The sequence below is a fragment of the Puccinia triticina genome, chromosome 3A (assembly GCF_026914185.1).
Source record: "Puccinia triticina chromosome 3A, complete sequence".
NCBI classification, from domain to species: domain Eukaryota; kingdom Fungi; phylum Basidiomycota; class Pucciniomycetes; order Pucciniales; family Pucciniaceae; genus Puccinia; species Puccinia triticina.
This window is the reverse complement of record NC_070560.1, coordinates 3,361,160-3,378,440: the sequence shown is the minus strand read 5'-3', so window position 1 is coordinate 3,378,440 and position 17,281 is coordinate 3,361,160. Positions and strand designations below refer to the sequence as shown.

The following is a 17,281-nucleotide window of genomic DNA, read 5'->3' as shown; positions in this document are numbered from 1 at the left end:
TTTCTGGATCTGAATCGGGGCTCTTCAGGATGCAGAGGCTCAGCGGAATAGACATGCGCAAAAGATGAGAGCAAACTGGCGAACGGCGTGAATACCGGGGGAAAACCCCCCGTAAAGAGAGAGGACGCCTTATAAGGGCACCTCGAACAGAAACACAAGGACAAACAACCCCTGGTTGCAGACAAGCGACTACAGCCGTAACACCGCGGGGCGAATTCTATCCTACGCACGTACCACAACTTAGGCCCCTCCAGGGACCTTACTGTGGTGATAGTGTGATGGACTCCTTCCTGCCCGGGGGCTTGGGGAGGGTGTCCCCTCTTATCTCACTTGGCTTCTTACAGGTTCAGGGAGGCGCGTTGGTTTTCCATCGCGCTTCCCCTAGGCCGACTTGAGCCCCTTTGGGGGGGGGGGGGGGGGGGGGGGGGGGGGGGGTGGGTGGCTCCAAGCAAGCCGGCCGTGTGTGGGTCAGGGGGGGCTTTGCATCCCGTGTCTCTCGAGCTTCCGGAGACTCCTCAGATTCTATTCTGGGTCTCGGTGGCTCGAGAGGGGTGAAAAAACCCCGGAGCAGAAGAAAAGGAGCACGCTCTTGGGGGATCGGTGCTAGACCCTCCATGGTCTGTGCACGTCTCCTAGACCTAGAATGTGATCTGTCAGGGTGGGTGGTGTCAAAAAGAAAACGGAGAGAGTGCGTAGAAGATGGGATGCTCTGATCGAGGGGAGAAGGTGTGAGCTGGGGAACGAAAAGCTTGCTGAGAGAGCTCCCTTTTGTGTTCCCCTTGCTGTCCTTTCCCATCGGGGCCCATCCTTGGGTCGCCTGTCTCGCCACGTATCTCAGAGGCGTAACGCCTCTGCTGTCGTGTCGACGGCTGTCTAGGTGTTGGGAGAAAGCTTGGGCGCTATTCCCCCCGCTAACTGAGGCTTCTCCCTTCCTAGGGGGAAGGGGGGTGGAGACGCGTGACAAGGATGGTTGCTATATACCAGAATGAAATCGTCCGTAAATAAGAGTCAAGGTACAAGATAGTGTTCGTGGTAAGGTTGGACTTCCACTGTAATTTACTTTATAGGATTATGGGGATGGATGGTTCACCGTAAAGAATGGTGGGAATAGATATGTAGTTTATTGTAAAGAATTGTGGGGGTGGATGCTTCCATCCAAGTTGATTGTCCTGGGTGATGCAGAGTCAATTCGATATCAGCACCTCGGCGTAATTCTAAAAAGACTTATTTGTTCGAATTACCCTAAAATTCCTTGAAGCGGATCGTATCTTCCTGGAAGACTTTGTTTGGTTGAGAACTCCTCGAAAGTCCTGAGTCGATTTTGAACGTCCAGGAATTTCTTTTCGAGGATTTCATATTGATTTGAAAGGAACAGGCACTTGTCTTCAAGGTATCTGTTCTGTCCACAGATTGCCTGGATCTGATGCTGCTTATAGCTCAACTGGTTTTCGATTTCTCGAAGCTGGAGGCACAAGGCAGGACTTAGCGAGACATCTGAGCAAACAAAAAGAAATTTTTAAACTCACATGTCTTTCCTTCCTTTCGCGAAAAGCCTTTTGGGCGGTCCTGTTGGGTGGTTTGAATACAATCGTCAACTTCATATGCTATCATTAGGCAAGACAGGAAACAAACCTGTTTTGCTGTTTTCGCTTTTCAATGGTCTCACTTGTCATGTGTCTTTTTCTTCTCGGGAACTCCGCTTTGGATGTAGAGCCCTCGGTGCTGTAAAGACTTTCTATTAAGTTTTTTTAGCACATGCGCATCAGTATCCAAGAGGTCATAATAGGATTTTCTTTTGTTTACAATAATAAAAACAGGGGTCGTACCCATTCCACTGATTTCGGAAAAGGCTTCATTGGAATCATTAAACTCGAAGCTATCATGGCTGAACATGGTGACGAGGGTGACTGAATACGGAGGAAGAAAAAAGGACGCGCAAAGTATTGCACCAGTCGGTCCAAGAGTCTGACAGGGGTTGGTAGTGGACTTGGTAGAAGTTAGGTATTATCTGCTTTGGTGAGGGGATGCTCGAAGTGTGTGCTAAAATTGAATGATCGGTATCGAGGGCCAGAGGAAAAAAAGGTTGTGATGCTACTGGGGAATACAAGAACAACCGCAAGAGCGCGATTTGGAGCGGCATTTTAAGGTCTGGACTTGCCATAGCTGGCAAGGCGCGTGAAGCGGGGCATAAGATTCGCTTGGAAGTTGGAGGTGATTGAAAGGCCTTAATTACGATTCGACTCTCACATGGATGATGAAGGCTCATCCGACCTCATGAATTAGGTTTTGCATGGAAAGCCGATTCAGAAGCACTAGCACCATTCTTCTCGGTCTGCATCAGCATGCTATTTCCTGATACCCTTCAAGCAGCCCGCACGGGGAGCATGAGCTGTAAAGTAAACAATTATCTCATGAAGATTCGCCCGCCAAACTGAACTGCAAAGTTCTACATAACCACCAGGGCGGAAACCCACTGAAATATCCGAAAGCTAGCGCTGTGGCCCTCTATCCTTTACTCCACCGTATCTCAATCCCATTCATACCTAGAAAATCACGGGGGCCCATCCCGCCGATCCGTTTAAGGGTTGGCTGTCATCCCGTACGTCCCTGCCTTTGCCTGCCCACGGCACATTTTTTTTTGTAGTGGAGGTCTTTTCGTCACCACTCGCCGCCACCACTTGTCTTGGGTCTATTGGAGCCAAACAAACCCTGCTGCAGCCCGCACCAACTTTCAATTCAAGTAAATATGCAATGCACATGCAATCCAGTGGACGGAGACGTCGAGACTCGACAAAGCACATCTGAGTTTACGATCCCTTTCTCCCTTTTTGGTCATTTGTAGGCGATGTCGTCGACCACATGTTTTGTGAATTTTTTAGTACGCACACACTTCTTCTTCTCCAAGCGATGTTTGTGCATACAGCGCCAAGCAATCGATCGATCGATCCACCGCACCTGAAAGGACATTTCAAAACCAATTGTCCCTCTAAACGACGGAATCTCCATGTATGCAGCATTCCACAGGCTCATGGAAGCCGAGGATTTCGAGTCGTTCTGGCAGTGCCCACCCAAACCACCAGCCACCCTGCCCTTTTTCTCCGAGCCGAAGTGCGACTCTGAGCATGTGGCAACATCGGGGGCACCTAATTTCCACCGCCACAATCCACCGTCTGATCCTCCCTGGTTGAGCCTCCCTTCGCCACAATCTCTTGTGCTAATTTTGCTTCACAGTGGATGAAAGTTTTTTCCTTTTAGTTTTGAAATGCTTCAATTTTGTTTTCCATAATCTTTATTGCCGAAATGCATAAGAAAAAAAAAGTAACCACCGGAAGGAAGTATGAACTGTACAAGTTATCCAAATAGGAGGAAGAAGCACTAGCTTTCCGCGGTAACATCTGGCCATCAGCCTTAGATTGGCCCAAGACACTTTATGGTGCTTCTAGCATGTTACCGAGCCAGAAGCTGCCCAAGAAGATGAAGTGAACAAATCGAGAAGGCTAAGTACATGTCCCTAAGGATGGAAATACTGATGATGCGCTCGAACCATTGGAGGCAGTGGAAGATGAAGAGATGTGTGCGCTCCTTGGCTCCTTGTTCTACTCTTCTTTTTCATCAAAACGAGCACAGATAAAAAAACATTCTTTCTCGACCACCCATAGTAATTGAGTTTTAATGGATGGAAAAAAACAAAAAACATTTTGTGATGGACAAATCATGTCCCGGTCAAGCGCCACTTGCGCCAACCCAGTTGGAAAGACGGTTGTCTTCTGGGGGACACTACCCTGACCTAACTCATCTTCAGTACCCCCACCTGTGGAGAAGGGACGCTGTCCCGGAGGAAGGCCCCCAGGCGGGAGTTCGCTGTGTAAGCCGCTGGCGAAAGCGGTCCCTCCCTCTCCTACGGAGAATCCTTTGATCCTTCCGACGCCCCATCCCCTCCCCGCGGAGCTCCAGAGGGTGAGTTGAGCTAGCGGGGAGCTACAAAAAATACAGCATGGTCAACTTACTAGTCACATAGAGCAAAAAAAATATGTTGTCGATAAACCACTTAATCCACTTCCAACAGATTTGGTCACCTTTTTTTTTGGAACCCTAAATAATTTATTCGGCCGGCTTGGTAGAGATAGGCGGAGTACGGAGCCGGCGACAGACTGTTCCAAACGTTCCCATTACAGGGACGAATTGTGCCTTTTGGTCTCAACGCCCTGTAAGTTGTTTTCCTTACGAGTTATATAGCTGTCCTAAGTTCTAACGAAGGAAACCTCAGTCACAAACGCGTTGATATTTTCAGGTAGGTTGGCAGATGATGCTGTTTACTAGGTACTTATAGAAGTTAGAACCCATTTTAAACCTAATCCAAAATCATACTCACAAATTTTCTGTCGTTCAAGCACTCTTGCGCAACGTCCGTGAAGCGGTCCTCGGGCCTGAATGTTGGGCCAGGAACGTTGGGGAGTCATTTTACTAAATCCACCTGCAGTGCGGGTTTGGCAGTTGTTCCGCCGATTCCAACAAAGTGTTCTTTTGTTTTATTTATGAGGTGTTGCCCTTCCAATTCCGAGTTCAGATATGGGAGTCAGATTTGACGAGGTACATCCTCCTCAGCTTTTGATAAAGGCTGTACTTCCGACCGACAAGCATTCCGCCCAAGGCAACTTCTGCTTGACTGGTGACCAGTACTTTGAATTATGAACACTTGTCGCAAATTACAAAGTTGTCTGGCGGTTTTTCGGCTGCCTCACTTGACCTACGTGTGGTGGTCAAGCAGCAGTAGCCTCAGTCTTTTTAAATGGTCCTGCAACAAAACTTGATTGCCAAATTCTTAGTTGGTTAACTATCATCACATCACCAAAGTATTACTTATCACAAATGAAAGCCAGACAGGGTTTTATGGAAGTTCTTGTGAGGAAAAATATCACAGGTGTGGGAATTGAAAGTTTAATCAGAGTTGTTGAAAAACAGAACTCAGATGAAAGAGGAAAAATTATGAGGACCAGAGAAGGACTCCTTCTCTGGTCCTCATAATTTTCCCTTCCAGGAGGAATCAAGGAAAAGCTCAGAGTCTGACAAACAAGGTGGTCAGGAACCCCCTTTAAGGGAAAAAATCTACTAGCTTGTGAGGCAGAAGAGCACTCAGATTGAAAGAGATTGTACATGAGTGAACTCAGAAAGAAAGGCACAGAGAACTGATGAGCTTGATTCTTGTCAAAGAAGCTGAATTAAATGCTTTTAAAAATTTGAGAGCTGATTTGTGGGACATAAGGTGAAACAATAGATGCATATTCATCTGAAAAAGTGAAAAATTGGAACATTGAAGAAGGAAGGGAAATATGAAAGAATGTGAAACTGGAAAAAGAAATGAATTCAAGTGATGTACTAAACAGCTTGCTTTGGATGGAAAAAATTGGGTCGGTAACAAATTTTGAAACTAGAAAATCTTAAGATTGATTTGTTGTGCATGCAAGAACTTGAGGTGGTAGTAAATCTTGAAATGAGAAAGTCTTAACAACATAAAATCAAGACTGGAGACCCTTCAATGGCCAAAGAGGCACTAGTATAAATTGATAAACAAATTCAATTTGGATAGTTTTTTTGATGGATAAAAACTGCCTGAAAACAAATATCCACCAATTGTAAAGGTGTAATCAAAAAACATCAGTTTCAACTTTCCAGCATGAAAAATTGGAAGATGATTCCATTAATTATGGAACTTACATGATAGAAATAAAGAATCATTGGCATTAGTGGCGTGACCCATAGAGAAGTGCAAAGCAAAGTATAGTCAAAATAGCCCCCAAAACAGTAACAGTTACAGCAAGAGCAAATAAAGTATGGCTGATGGGATGAACACCATTTTGGATCATATTGCTAGGACCAGGACTGGGAGCTAATGAAGCTGGAGGATATCTATCATACATTTTGCGGTTTTGGAATTGAGTTGTATGTTGTGGAAATTCAACATATGGACCTGGTGTGGGTCCAAATGAGGGGTTTTGATGGGAAAATTTGACAAGCCCAGTGTTTGGGGCAGGGGCAAAGACACAGCTGATCAAAAAGAATCCAACAACTATCTTTAACATATTTGTAGTCTGGGATCAAAAATTGATGTATTCAAATATTCTGTGAGTACACTTTATTGAAGGGGGAAACTTAGGTTGCTTTTTTATTACTATGTAGTAAGTGAAGTTTGTGAGGAATGTTGATCTTCACAATAGCAGGGGCTTGATAGATGATAATCCAGAAGATTAAATGAATCTTCAGAGAGTCCCAATAATTGATTTTCATCAAATGAAGGGGAACTATGAGAAAACTGTCACAAGGACATCAGAGAGTTGGAGTGACTTGTGTCAAGTTTTGACTGACAACAGAAACAGTGGTATTTCTGGTATGTGGATAGGGCCTGCACTACAGCATATTGCCTCTTCTCCAATTTTCAACCTGAATACTAAGAACTGACTGCATGTAATTATGGTGTTCAAAGTTGGCTTGCATAATTTTATGCATGCATAATTCATAAAATCATAAAAATAATTTGCCAAGGAAATTTTGTATTACATAATCAGACAGTCATATCCCCTGCAAAGATGATTTTATGATTTTATGATTTACGCATGCATAAAATTATGCAAACCAACTTTGAACACCATGAATGACAACTTCTGTTTTGTATATTGTCAGTACAGTAACTCCTCCCTCTAGGTGATGTTTTGCATTTGATGAAACATCAATTTCAGGGCTGGTCTCAGGTCAAGATTTCATGACATGTCATCCAGAAAGTGGAAATACATCAACCATTGGCTGTATCAGAAATTAGCATTGTGATAATTAGGCACAGCCCCAACCCTACCCAACATGAATTGTGACCACTGATAGGGAATTTTCCCTCACTGATACCCAAGTTAAGAGTTTCCTCAAACATTTGTCTGTCAGGGAGAGGATAGTATAATAGAGTAAAGAGACGCATTAGAGATATAGAAGCAGCACGAGTACAGGCGCAACAATAGCATAATTAAAAATCATTAATTACGTCGACAAGTACTTTTTTCGCGCAGCATTTCCTGGTCGTAAGGGTTGCGGAAAGCGTAATCAATGATTTTTAATAAAAGGATCAACCTGAGAGGACGACTATTATGGCAAAGCCAGTCAATACCTCCCAGGACCCTGTGATGGTGTATATTTATGTGAAATCTGAATGTTTAGTTAGATGTGTTGCCTCCGCTGTCCCGGTGACTCAAATGACCAACTCAAAGGCAGCGGCGAAGCTCCTATTTATATTCTCCATTGTCACATGAGGCGCGCGGGCCAACAGCATTTCCACACATAGCACCTGGTCCTTGACATTTCGCTCACACACGCTTCTTTGTTCCTTTTCAAAGGCATTCAATTCCAGCCATTGAATCCCAAAGAACAAACACCATAAATGCACAGATCAAATCATCAGCATCTCCGGTTTCTATTCCCGATACGTTGTCTGCCATAACCGGCTCCGACCCGCGGTGTTCTTTTCTAGATCAGACGACCCAACAATCCAAATGCACAACTCCGGTTTCTATTCCCAATACGTTGTCTGCCATAACCGGCTCCGACCCGCAGTGTGCTTTTCTAGATCAGACGACCTGTGATGCTTGCCGGTTTCAAGAGCGGGAAAGATACGAGTGAACTTAGTTGCTGATCCATTGCAGGGAGAAGGTGGTCTATTTATAGACCAAAGGATGAGATGGCTCGACAATAGGAAGAGACAGAGAGAAGATAAGAATAGAGGAGACTCATTGGACGAGTCTGTGAGGGGTTCAAGAGAATACAAAGGAAGGCCGGACTTGGAGAAGTCCGGGCTGGATTTGGTAAACTAATGTACATGCTCTGAGATAACAAGAGGAAGAGAGATAATACAAGATGGCCGCGAAAGGCTCGCATAAGGGATATTGGGCCAAGAGCGGCAAACAACAGACTAGGATATTTGGCTAAGAGCAGCGAAGAATAGAAGACCGAGAGCGGTCAGAAGTGTACAAGAGAGCGCTGAAGCCGTTACCTTATCAGCTGGAGGAGCGGCTGTTGCCTTAAGTGGAAGCCAGGGCTTCACAGACCCAACAATCCAAATGTACAATTGATAACGCCATACAACAAATTTGTATTGACTCCTCGTCGCAAATGGTGTAGCTTTTATCAAGTAGCTTTTCAAAATCAAACCTGATTTGGTTAAAAGCAGATCAGCAACCACAATAATTACTTCTTTTGGTTTCTTGTGAGTATCTATCCCGCTTCCCAATTCCTCTTCATTTCCAATCCCGTTGCTAATCTCGTTCCTGGAACAAAAATCCACCGCCTCCCGTATATTGTGATGCTAACATGGCCATAACTTGTAACTATTTTGAAGCATTGGGCAATTTTGTTTGGTTAGATCATTCACCCTGCACTATTTACGACTGAAATCCTGAGTCCGTGGCTACAAGTTTCTTGCTCAACCCAGCGCGAAGGCATTGCACATTTCCAACAATGGAATATTGCTCCGGTGCCATGCAACGTAAAACTCCTGAATTAAATTTGTTTGCGCAATTTGCCAGGGCGCGAAGTTGTTGTCCGAGCCGTAGACGAAGTCCTCAGCGACTTTGATGAAACATTAGAACCAGAATTGCTGATTAACGTCAAAATTTCTGGCTTTTCAATGCCTTCTCTTCGACTGAAGGAAGGTTTGCGGGTTGTTTGCATCCGGAACCTGACACTTGGGAGCGGACTCTGCAATGGAACACGGCTCCTGATCAAATGTGGCCAGCCCCATGTCCTGAAGTGTAAAGTGATGACTGGCCCAAACGCAGGGGAAGAGGTGTTACTCCCAAAGATGGTTCTGATCCACAAGCCGGATCAGATGTGTGCTATGAGGTTTGGACGATGTCAATTCCCAGTTTTTCCCACTTTTGCAATGACGATCAACAAAGCTTAAGGAAAAACTCTAGATCCTGTGGGTGTTTATCTTCCTCAACCAGTGTTTTCTCACGGGCAGCTATATGTTGCCCTGTCTTGCGCAACAAGTCAGGCCGGCCTACTTGTTGGCTATATAGGTGAAAGTAGTGTTTCGCGGACCACGAATGTAGTGAACTTAGGTGTGATTAGAGATGCTGTTGTGTGAAAGAGGCCTTCAGGTTTGTATGGTGTAGGTTTGTACATACTGGACTTGGCTCCATTGCTTCTTTTGTACCGTTTCTCTTTGTATACATATTAGATAACTTCTTGTAAAAGAAAAAAAAATGTGTCTAACCAATGGTCCACGGATGCGTGGCTTTATGGGACATTAGTGATGCGGTGTGCTCGGTTAGCCAGTGTGCCAGTTCTTTTGTGGGGTCACTTCAGGCGGGTCTTAGTTTACGCGGCGCAGCCGCAATTTCCCTAGTGCATGAAAGAAATGCATTATGAATCAGAGTAGCGCGGGTGCGGACGCGGAAGACACAAATTGCATGAAGGAAATACATTAGGGGTAAATTGCACTGATTGATCAGTCACCTTTTTCTGGACATCTTGCCAAAATTTTAAAATTATGTTCATAAAGGCCTTAAATTGACCTCCAAGGTTTTAAAAAATTCAATTGTGAACCCCCCTATTATGAATGAAAGGGTACAACTAACAGAACAGAGTCGAAAGGAGGTAAACAGAATAACCATTATGTAGAATAAAGATAGAAAAGGCGGTATGGAAGTATCCCCCAACCACAAGTCAAACAGCTGACCAATAGATATAAAGAGAGAGCTAAGCGGCGAGGCATTGCTCCCCTTTTTTCCCTAGTACATTTTTATCCAGTCCAGTGCGGTCATACCCTTGAATTCCTCACAGCAGTATTCTAGGCATTCATCGACTCCCGTCGGAAATACCTTAGCCTTACTGCCTCGGCCGACAACCGTATAACCCGCTCGACTGATTGTACCGCTCCCATTCTTACGCCTCCTCTTCTACGACTTATCACGACTACCTCACAACAGTTCCGAATACCCTGTAACCTAAGTGTGTTATCATTCCTGTTATCTATCCCTTTACCCACCGAGTTCCTTGTGACTCGTAGTTGGATTGCCCCGGTCTTAGGACGGCTGGAAGCTGCGTCAGTCTTGTTGAGTTACTCCAAGCCGCTCATAGAGAACCTTACGCTGAGAATTGATATTCTGCTTGTTACAGTCCACGGCTACAACACTACGGACACCTCCGTAAGTAGTATAAGCCTGACATTGTCAGTGTTATAGTCAAGCCTGATAATTGTGGGGAAGGCAGGTGAAATCTGCAGGAAACCTGAATTTTTGCAGCAATAGTGTTATTTCACAGAAAGCAGCTTATTGTTAGGCTTGATTATCACACAGCAAACACGGATTCAGAGCCCGTTTCAAGGGGTTCATGGAGCAACATTTCTTTTTCGAACAATGTGGAATTCTGCTGGTTCAAAAACACCTCATCTCAAACAACTTACAAAAATGCCCAAAGTGTTATTGATGAAGGGCCCCAAAGCTGTGTAAATGTAATATACCATGAAATCCCCTACTGAGAAAAAGAGGACGAAAAGACACTTGATGATTACAACATATTATTTTGATGAAATGTATGTACAACTGAGTTCAGAAGCTGAGGGATAGACTTGAGAAGAAGAAAAACAAAATGAACAGCGCTACCATGGGGGTGTTGAGATACTTCTTTGCCGCGTCACCAAAATGCATCTCAGCCATGAGAGGGCTCGAAAGTTTTGTGCTTTGATTTTGCTATCAGTAGTGTTGGTATACAGTTTCAGTATTCAATCTCGTCGTATTGCTTGACTCGGTCCTGCAAAACCATCATTGTGAGAATCAGCATCAGATAGGAAGATTTCATAAACTTCTCTTGGAACCCAAAAATTCACCTTGAGAAACTTCTCCAACTGCCACACACCAAGTAAAACAAAAGGACAGCTCAATAAGGTGATATCGAAGACGAGAGGAGAGAGAGAATATACCCGATTGGCGTTTTTAACGTAATTCGAGCCCTCGGGGTTATACGTTCTACAGTTTTCGAAGATGAGTTTGCAGTCGGCAAGGAACTGATCGAGGCCAAGATAGAGGTTATTTTCGAGCTTGACCTCGATCGTTTCGAGGTCCATAGGCGTCTTGATGACCGCATAGTAGTCGGTCACCTCGTCCTTGTTGATCGGCTTGGTGAACGGCCAGGCCGACGGATGACTCTGCAGGCTCGTCAGCAAGTGGTGGATGATGTTGTGGCAGGCTAGCCGCTGCGGCTTCCGTGTCCTACATCAATCCTTGCCAGGTGTCAGCTCTCTTTTCTCTCAGGGATCGGGAAAAGAACGGGGAAGACGACTGACAGTTGGTCCAGCTCCGGGTTCCATCCGATTTCCTCTGCATCGAGTTAGTAAGAAAAGAACAAAAAGTCCGGTTAGAGCTGTGTATACTCCAGATCAGAGAAGATGAGACGAAACTGAGGCCGGGCACGTCGGCGGGATTGACGGGCTGGACGCGCGGCTGTCTGAAGACGTCTAATCCCTTATGGACCACATGTGACTGCGAAATCAACTTGATCTTGCTCATGATCGCCTGCCGAATGTTTAGCGAACCTCAGCAATCGGCTCGGCTTGAGTCGGCACAAAAACGGAAGAACTCAACTTGTTTCTGTTTCTCGAGGATGATCGACGCTTCTAGATATTTGATCCGCGGTAGCATTGCACACTAAGCGAAAGAAGGAGTCAGTTTGCCCGTTTTTTTAGTTTTAAAGTTCAGAGAAAAATGCGTGTACATGCATGACGGTAGCGCCTTCGTAGTCTTTAATGTAACCCATCCAGACCGATTTATCGAGGATGACGTCCTTGGAGAACCCCTGTTTCTTGAAGTAACCGATAGCATAGTTGTCGGCATAAGTGAGGAAATGCATGCAAGTGGTTGACTGTTTGACATGGTCCTTGAGATGGTTCATGAGATGGGATCCGTAGCCCTTGACCTGCTCGGAGGCGCGGATGGCGCAGAAGACGATCTCGGCGAACCCGCGCGACTCGAAGGCCCGGTAGGTGATCCCGCCCACGACATCCAGCCCGCGCTTGACGATCGCCAGACTGGCATGGTCCCGCGAAAAGACCAGCCGGGCGATGTGCTCCCGCGGCATGTTTGGTAGCTGTCGCTGGAACAGGTTCTTGAGCCCCGTCAGCAGGATCGATGAGTCCGGCTGGCCATCGTTCGTCACCACTACGAAGCGGATGATGTTCTGCAGCTCTTCGTAGATCGCTGGCTTGAGTGATCGAGCCGCTGCTTCTTCATCTGGTTCTGGTTCTGGTTCTTGTTCTGGTTCTAGTACTTGCACCTGCTCTTGATCTGGGTCTGGTTCGAGTACTTGCACCTGTTCTCGTATTTGTGCTTGTTCGTGTGCTTGTTCTTGTGCTTCTAATGCTGGTTCTAGTGCTGGTTCTTGTGCTGGTGCTGGTTCTGGTTCAAGTGTTGCGAGTGATTGTTTGCTATCGAGTGTTGGCTGGGATAGTCTGATTCGTTTGTTGGGCTGTTCTTGTTCTAGTTGTTCTTCTTCCTCAGCTTCTCTCATCTCTTCCTTTTTTTCGTCTGTTTTTCACCAAACCACTGAACTTTAACCGAAGAACCCCTAAGAGCCCATCGGGGGGACCCGAGTCCACCTTGCGGCCCCGAAAGAGGGCCATCAGTTTTGTTTGATCTGCCACTCGAACTTCCTGGTTAAGATGATCCCTTCCAGATAGAACCGTCTAGCTAGCGAAAGGCATGGAAAAGTACACAGATATTTGATCCCCTTATCAAGTGCAGCTATTATCTCTTAAACATGTGTATGAAGTCAAAAAAAATACCAGAACAAAAAATCACTATCATCGATATCTTTTATCAGAATCATGATTGGTTTCCTCCATGAAGGCTGATAAGAGACAAATCTGTCAGAGTTTAGTTCAAGCTCTGGGGTCTCCAGATTCCAGATCCCAAGAGTTTGGAGTTGGCCGGCGCGATTGCGCAAATTGAATACCATTATGCATAAACTTGATTCTCTTTGACCATCATCAACCAAGAAAAAGCAGCAAAAGCAAAATAAACCATCCAACAAACCACAGAACATTTGAGACACGATGGTCAGTAGATCCATTCGCTCCACAAGATCGCAGCCTCAGCACTGACAGTCTTCCCACCAACACCAGCCTCCTCCGAACAGGAAACAGACCCACAACCATGGACTAGGGAAAGCGCTGATGAACCATCGGGCAAAGACCAAGAAACTGGAACATGAGCGAGAATTGGTAAGCCGGATTCAAGAAGCTCATCTCGAGCCTCTCGGGGATACATAAATCCAACTGATCTTAATGCTAGCAAACGTTTATCCTCCAATCTATGCCTCTCCAAACAGCATACGACAGCTGTCTATGAGAACAAACCGATCTCAGTCACTCAAGAGAGCGATCTCGAAAACTTCCTGAACACCGCTGCGATGGCCGGCGTCGACTTCACTGCGGTCCGCCAGAACGTGGTGATTGTGAACTCAGGCAACTCGATCGGCACAGGGAACGGGCCGAACCCGTTCCTGCTCTCGCCCGACGACCAAGCCAAAGTGGCCGAGAGCCATCGGGCGCACAAGGATCTCCTGCGAGTGCCGCGGCGACCGAAATGGTCGGAATCGACCACGGGAGCCCAACTCGACCGTCTCGAACGGGACTCGTTCCTGGAGTGGCGCAAAGGGCTCGCAGATCTCTCCGACCATCGCTCGTTTCTCTTGACCCCGTTCGAGCGGAATATCGAGGTCTGGAGACAGCTCTGGCGGGTCGTCGAGCGCAGCCAGCTGATCGTCCAGATCGTCGATGCCCGCAATCCACTCCGGTTTCGCTGCGAAGACCTCGAGAAGTATGTCAACGAACTTTCGGATGATGCTCTCACCGCCCTCGAGCCTCCTCCGCCGAATCCTCCAACCGTTGGCGGTCCCCAACGACTCAAGACTAACCTCCTACTCGTCAACAAGTCCGACTTGCTGACTGAGAATCAGAGGGCACTCTGGGCCGAGTACTTCGACAGCCAAGGTATCCAGTACGCCTTCTTCTCCGCCGCCGACGCCGTAGCTCTCCAAGCCATCCAGGAAGAAGATGAGCTAGAAGAATCAGATGATGATGATGATGATGATGATGATGATGATGATGATGATGATGATGATGATGATGATGATGATGATGATGATGATGATGATGATGATGATGATGATGACAATGATGATGCTCAGAACAGTTGGGAGGACGAAGAGGATAACGAAGAGGACGACGAAGAATCAGAGTCGAGCTTGACCAGTCAGCCATCGAAGAAGCCGCTCACACCAGCTTCCAAACCAGACCCTGTCGAGCTAGATCACCACTCCCCCTCAGCCCCAACCAAATTGAATCAGCCGACGGCAACTACAAGCGTACCCAAATCCAAGACGAAAATCTTGACGGTAGCCGAGTTAGAAGATCTGTTTCTCCGCCATGCAGAGACCCATCTGAGCAAGCCCGCAACAGACTCATCTGAGGAGGGCCAAGCACGGAAATTGGTGGTCGGTCTAGTAGGCTATCCGAACGTCGGAAAATCATCGACGATCAACGCCTTGGTGGGGGCCAAGAAAGTGTCAGTGTCGGCGACGCCGGGGAAGACGAAGCACTTCCAGACCATCCACCTTTCGCCGGAAGTCATTCTGTGCGATTGTCCGGGCCTAGTATTCCCGCAATTTGCGTCGACGAAGGCGGAGCTGGTGTGTGACGGTGTGTTGCCGATCGACCAGATGCGGGAGCACACGGGGCCGATCAGTCTGATCACCCAGCGGATCCCGAAGACGGTCCTGGAGGCAACCTATGGGCTGCAGCTCGAGACCTTGCCGGTGGAGGAGGGCGGGGACGGGAAAGTGACGGCGAGCGAGTTCCTGACGACGTATGCGATCGCCCGGGGCGCGTTCACGGGGGGAGGCGGGATGGGACGCCCCGATGAGTCCAAGGTGGCCCGGCCGATCCTCAAAGACTACGTCTCCGCCAAGCTGCTCTACTGCGAGCCCCCGCCGGACCAAGATCCCGACGCCTTCAACGCCGAGAGTCGCGAGCTCAAGCTCATCAGCCAAGGCCACCGGAAACTGGCCCCAACCACTCGGGTGCCGTTGAACAGCGACACGTTCGTCAAGGGCGTCGTCGGCATCGACCCCCAGTCCCGCCAATCCTCCCGCTCCCAGGCCCTCGACCAAAACTTCCTCAAAGACGAAAACAAGCATGCTGACAAGAAGCTCATCAAGGTTGGCATCAAAGGCCGAAGGTCCCTCGTCGATCGTAACCTGCTCGACACCGTCGGCGACCTCTCCAAACTCCGCGTCTCCTCCGACCTCAACCTCTATTCTATCGACAACCAGGGTAACCGCATCGCCGTCCGCCATCCCTCCAAGCATCTTCCTCACCCCCCAACCGCCGCTCCTTCTGCCTCCGCCTCCAAAAAACACTTCAAAAGAAACCCCAATCTTCTGAACGGTAAGAGCAAGAAAATGCGCTCTGGAAGAGGCTACGACGAGTCGTGAACTTCTCTCTCTCTCCTTTCTTTAGTGCTCATTTATTGTTTCCGCTTTGTCCTTTATCATGCATGAAAAAATAACCCGGGTTCGATTTTTCTTTTTCTTTTTGGTTGGTTTGTTTATGAGTGTGTAACACTGGGACGTGCTGTAAGTCAGCGGACCTTTTCCAAGAGTCCAACTAACTTGATGAAGCGGAAGATTGCTACAAAACTGCTATGCACTGGCTACAGGTGCTTTTAGGGCTTTCACTGAATATTGGGCTACCACTGAGCCGTAGCTCTTGTCGATGCTCCACATGAATCCCCAAATAGGGCGTGCAAAGCACGGCACGCCCTGTCTGGGAGTCGGAAGAGAACAAGTTCCGGCCATCGAGGTCATGCAACTTCAAAGGCCGGAAGAGGATTCCTTCTCAGTCATTGAGGCTGTATAACCTTTGCCGGTTTGAGTTTTCTAGGCAGTTTGCTGGGAGTTAGTGAGTGGGCCTTGTTGTGTGTGATGCAAAACTGGAGGAAGGATGACAGATTTCAAGACAGCAAAGAAAAGTATGAGGCTGTGATATCATGAGTGAATGAGTAGGATACAAAAGATAAGAAATCAGATATGGAGGCCCCACACATAGAACAGAAAAAACCTAATCTACATATCTACTTGAGGGAAATTGCTGAGATGATATTTATTTCTGTTCAAAAAAAAGAAAGAAAGAACGAAAAACCCCGAAATAATGGCAACAAATCAACATTGACTACTTATACCTTAATTGAATGTTAGATCCTTTTTGAATTTCCCTATGGGAAAAAATTTGAGTAGATAGATGGAGGCTCAGTTCCATCCAAAATTTCTAAAATTTTGGATTGGATGTATTCATACTGGCAATAAGGTAGCATTTCTGGATTATTATCATGAAAACTCCTAGTGTTTTCATCGTAAGATTCATCTATTCCTATAGCGTGTTTGTAAAGATCCTGTAGATGTTCACCTAGTAATTCTGGTCTTTCTTCTTTGTGAATCAATTTATTTTCAAGGTAAGCATCTCCAGAGTATTGAAATAGCAAATAATTAATATGTTCTAATTCTGAGAGATACCAATTGGAAAAACGCATGACATCCAGTTTAGATTTGAATTTTTCAAGATCATCCACATAATTTTTGATCCATGCTTCCCCATAGTGATTATAAATGAATTCTGAGATTTCAAAGCTGATTTGTGTTTCAAGATTTCTAACATAAAGATTTCTTTCATAATTTCTTAATTTATGAGCATAATCAAGTGATGCTGGATTTGACATATCATAGCTTTCCGGTTTATCCCAAAACTTGGGGCTCATGAACTTTTTACTTATCTTCTGGATCAATTCTTTGGACTCATTCTTATCATATGTTGATATGCGACTTTCATGCTCATCCGCTAAATACAAAATTCTGTTACCGTCAAACAAGAAGGTAATCCATGATGCCATTTCAAAACCAACGGCTAAGCTGAAGTGTTTCTTTGTTGAGAACTTCATAGAATGGTAATAAATTAGTCTTCTTTGTTCTTCCTCAAGTCCTGCTCAAATATTTCAAGAAATTATGATGTCATATGAGAACAAAGGATGAAATTACTTAAAAAATCTGAACAAAACAAATTCAATGATAAGAAGAGTTTCAGCCTACCCTGGAATATTACCATGATATCTTTTGAATAGTAGCTTTCAAGAATAATTCTGCTGCTAAGCCATTGAGAACTTTCCCCTAACGTCTCCTTGTCACGGGAAAAACA

General features: G+C 46.1%; 3 protein-coding genes across 3 annotated transcripts; 1 reads left to right on the top strand and 2 right to left on the bottom strand.

Moving 5' to 3' along the window:
- Positions 1–1,120: 1,120 nt before the first annotated feature.
- PtA15_3A405 (uncharacterized protein) lies at positions 1,121–1,893 on the bottom strand (the record flags this gene model as incomplete). The annotated part of the gene is made up of 5 exons (XM_053167371.1): positions 1,121–1,169; positions 1,242–1,462; positions 1,527–1,566; positions 1,633–1,735; positions 1,827–1,893. The coding sequence occupies 5 exons, from the start codon at positions 1,891–1,893 to the stop codon at positions 1,121–1,123; spliced, it is 480 nt and encodes a 159-aa protein (XP_053018594.1).
- An 8,862-nt stretch (positions 1,894–10,755) lies between these two features.
- On the bottom strand, positions 10,756–12,114 carry PtA15_3A404 (uncharacterized protein; the record flags this gene model as incomplete). Its single annotated transcript, XM_053167370.1, has 7 exons — positions 10,756–10,791; positions 10,868–10,885; positions 10,961–11,249; positions 11,324–11,357; positions 11,438–11,552; positions 11,622–11,684; positions 11,752–12,114. The coding sequence occupies 7 exons, from the start codon at positions 12,112–12,114 to the stop codon at positions 10,756–10,758; spliced, it is 918 nt and encodes a 305-aa protein (XP_053018593.1).
- Positions 12,115–13,087: 973 nt separating this feature from the next.
- On the top strand, positions 13,088–15,528 carry PtA15_3A403 (uncharacterized protein; the record flags this gene model as incomplete). Its single annotated transcript, XM_053167369.1, has 3 exons — positions 13,088–13,090; positions 13,157–13,255; positions 13,363–15,528. 3 exons carry the CDS (start codon positions 13,088–13,090, stop codon positions 15,526–15,528), a joined length of 2,268 nt encoding a protein of 755 aa, XP_053018592.1.
- Positions 15,529–17,281: the final 1,753 nt, after the last annotated feature.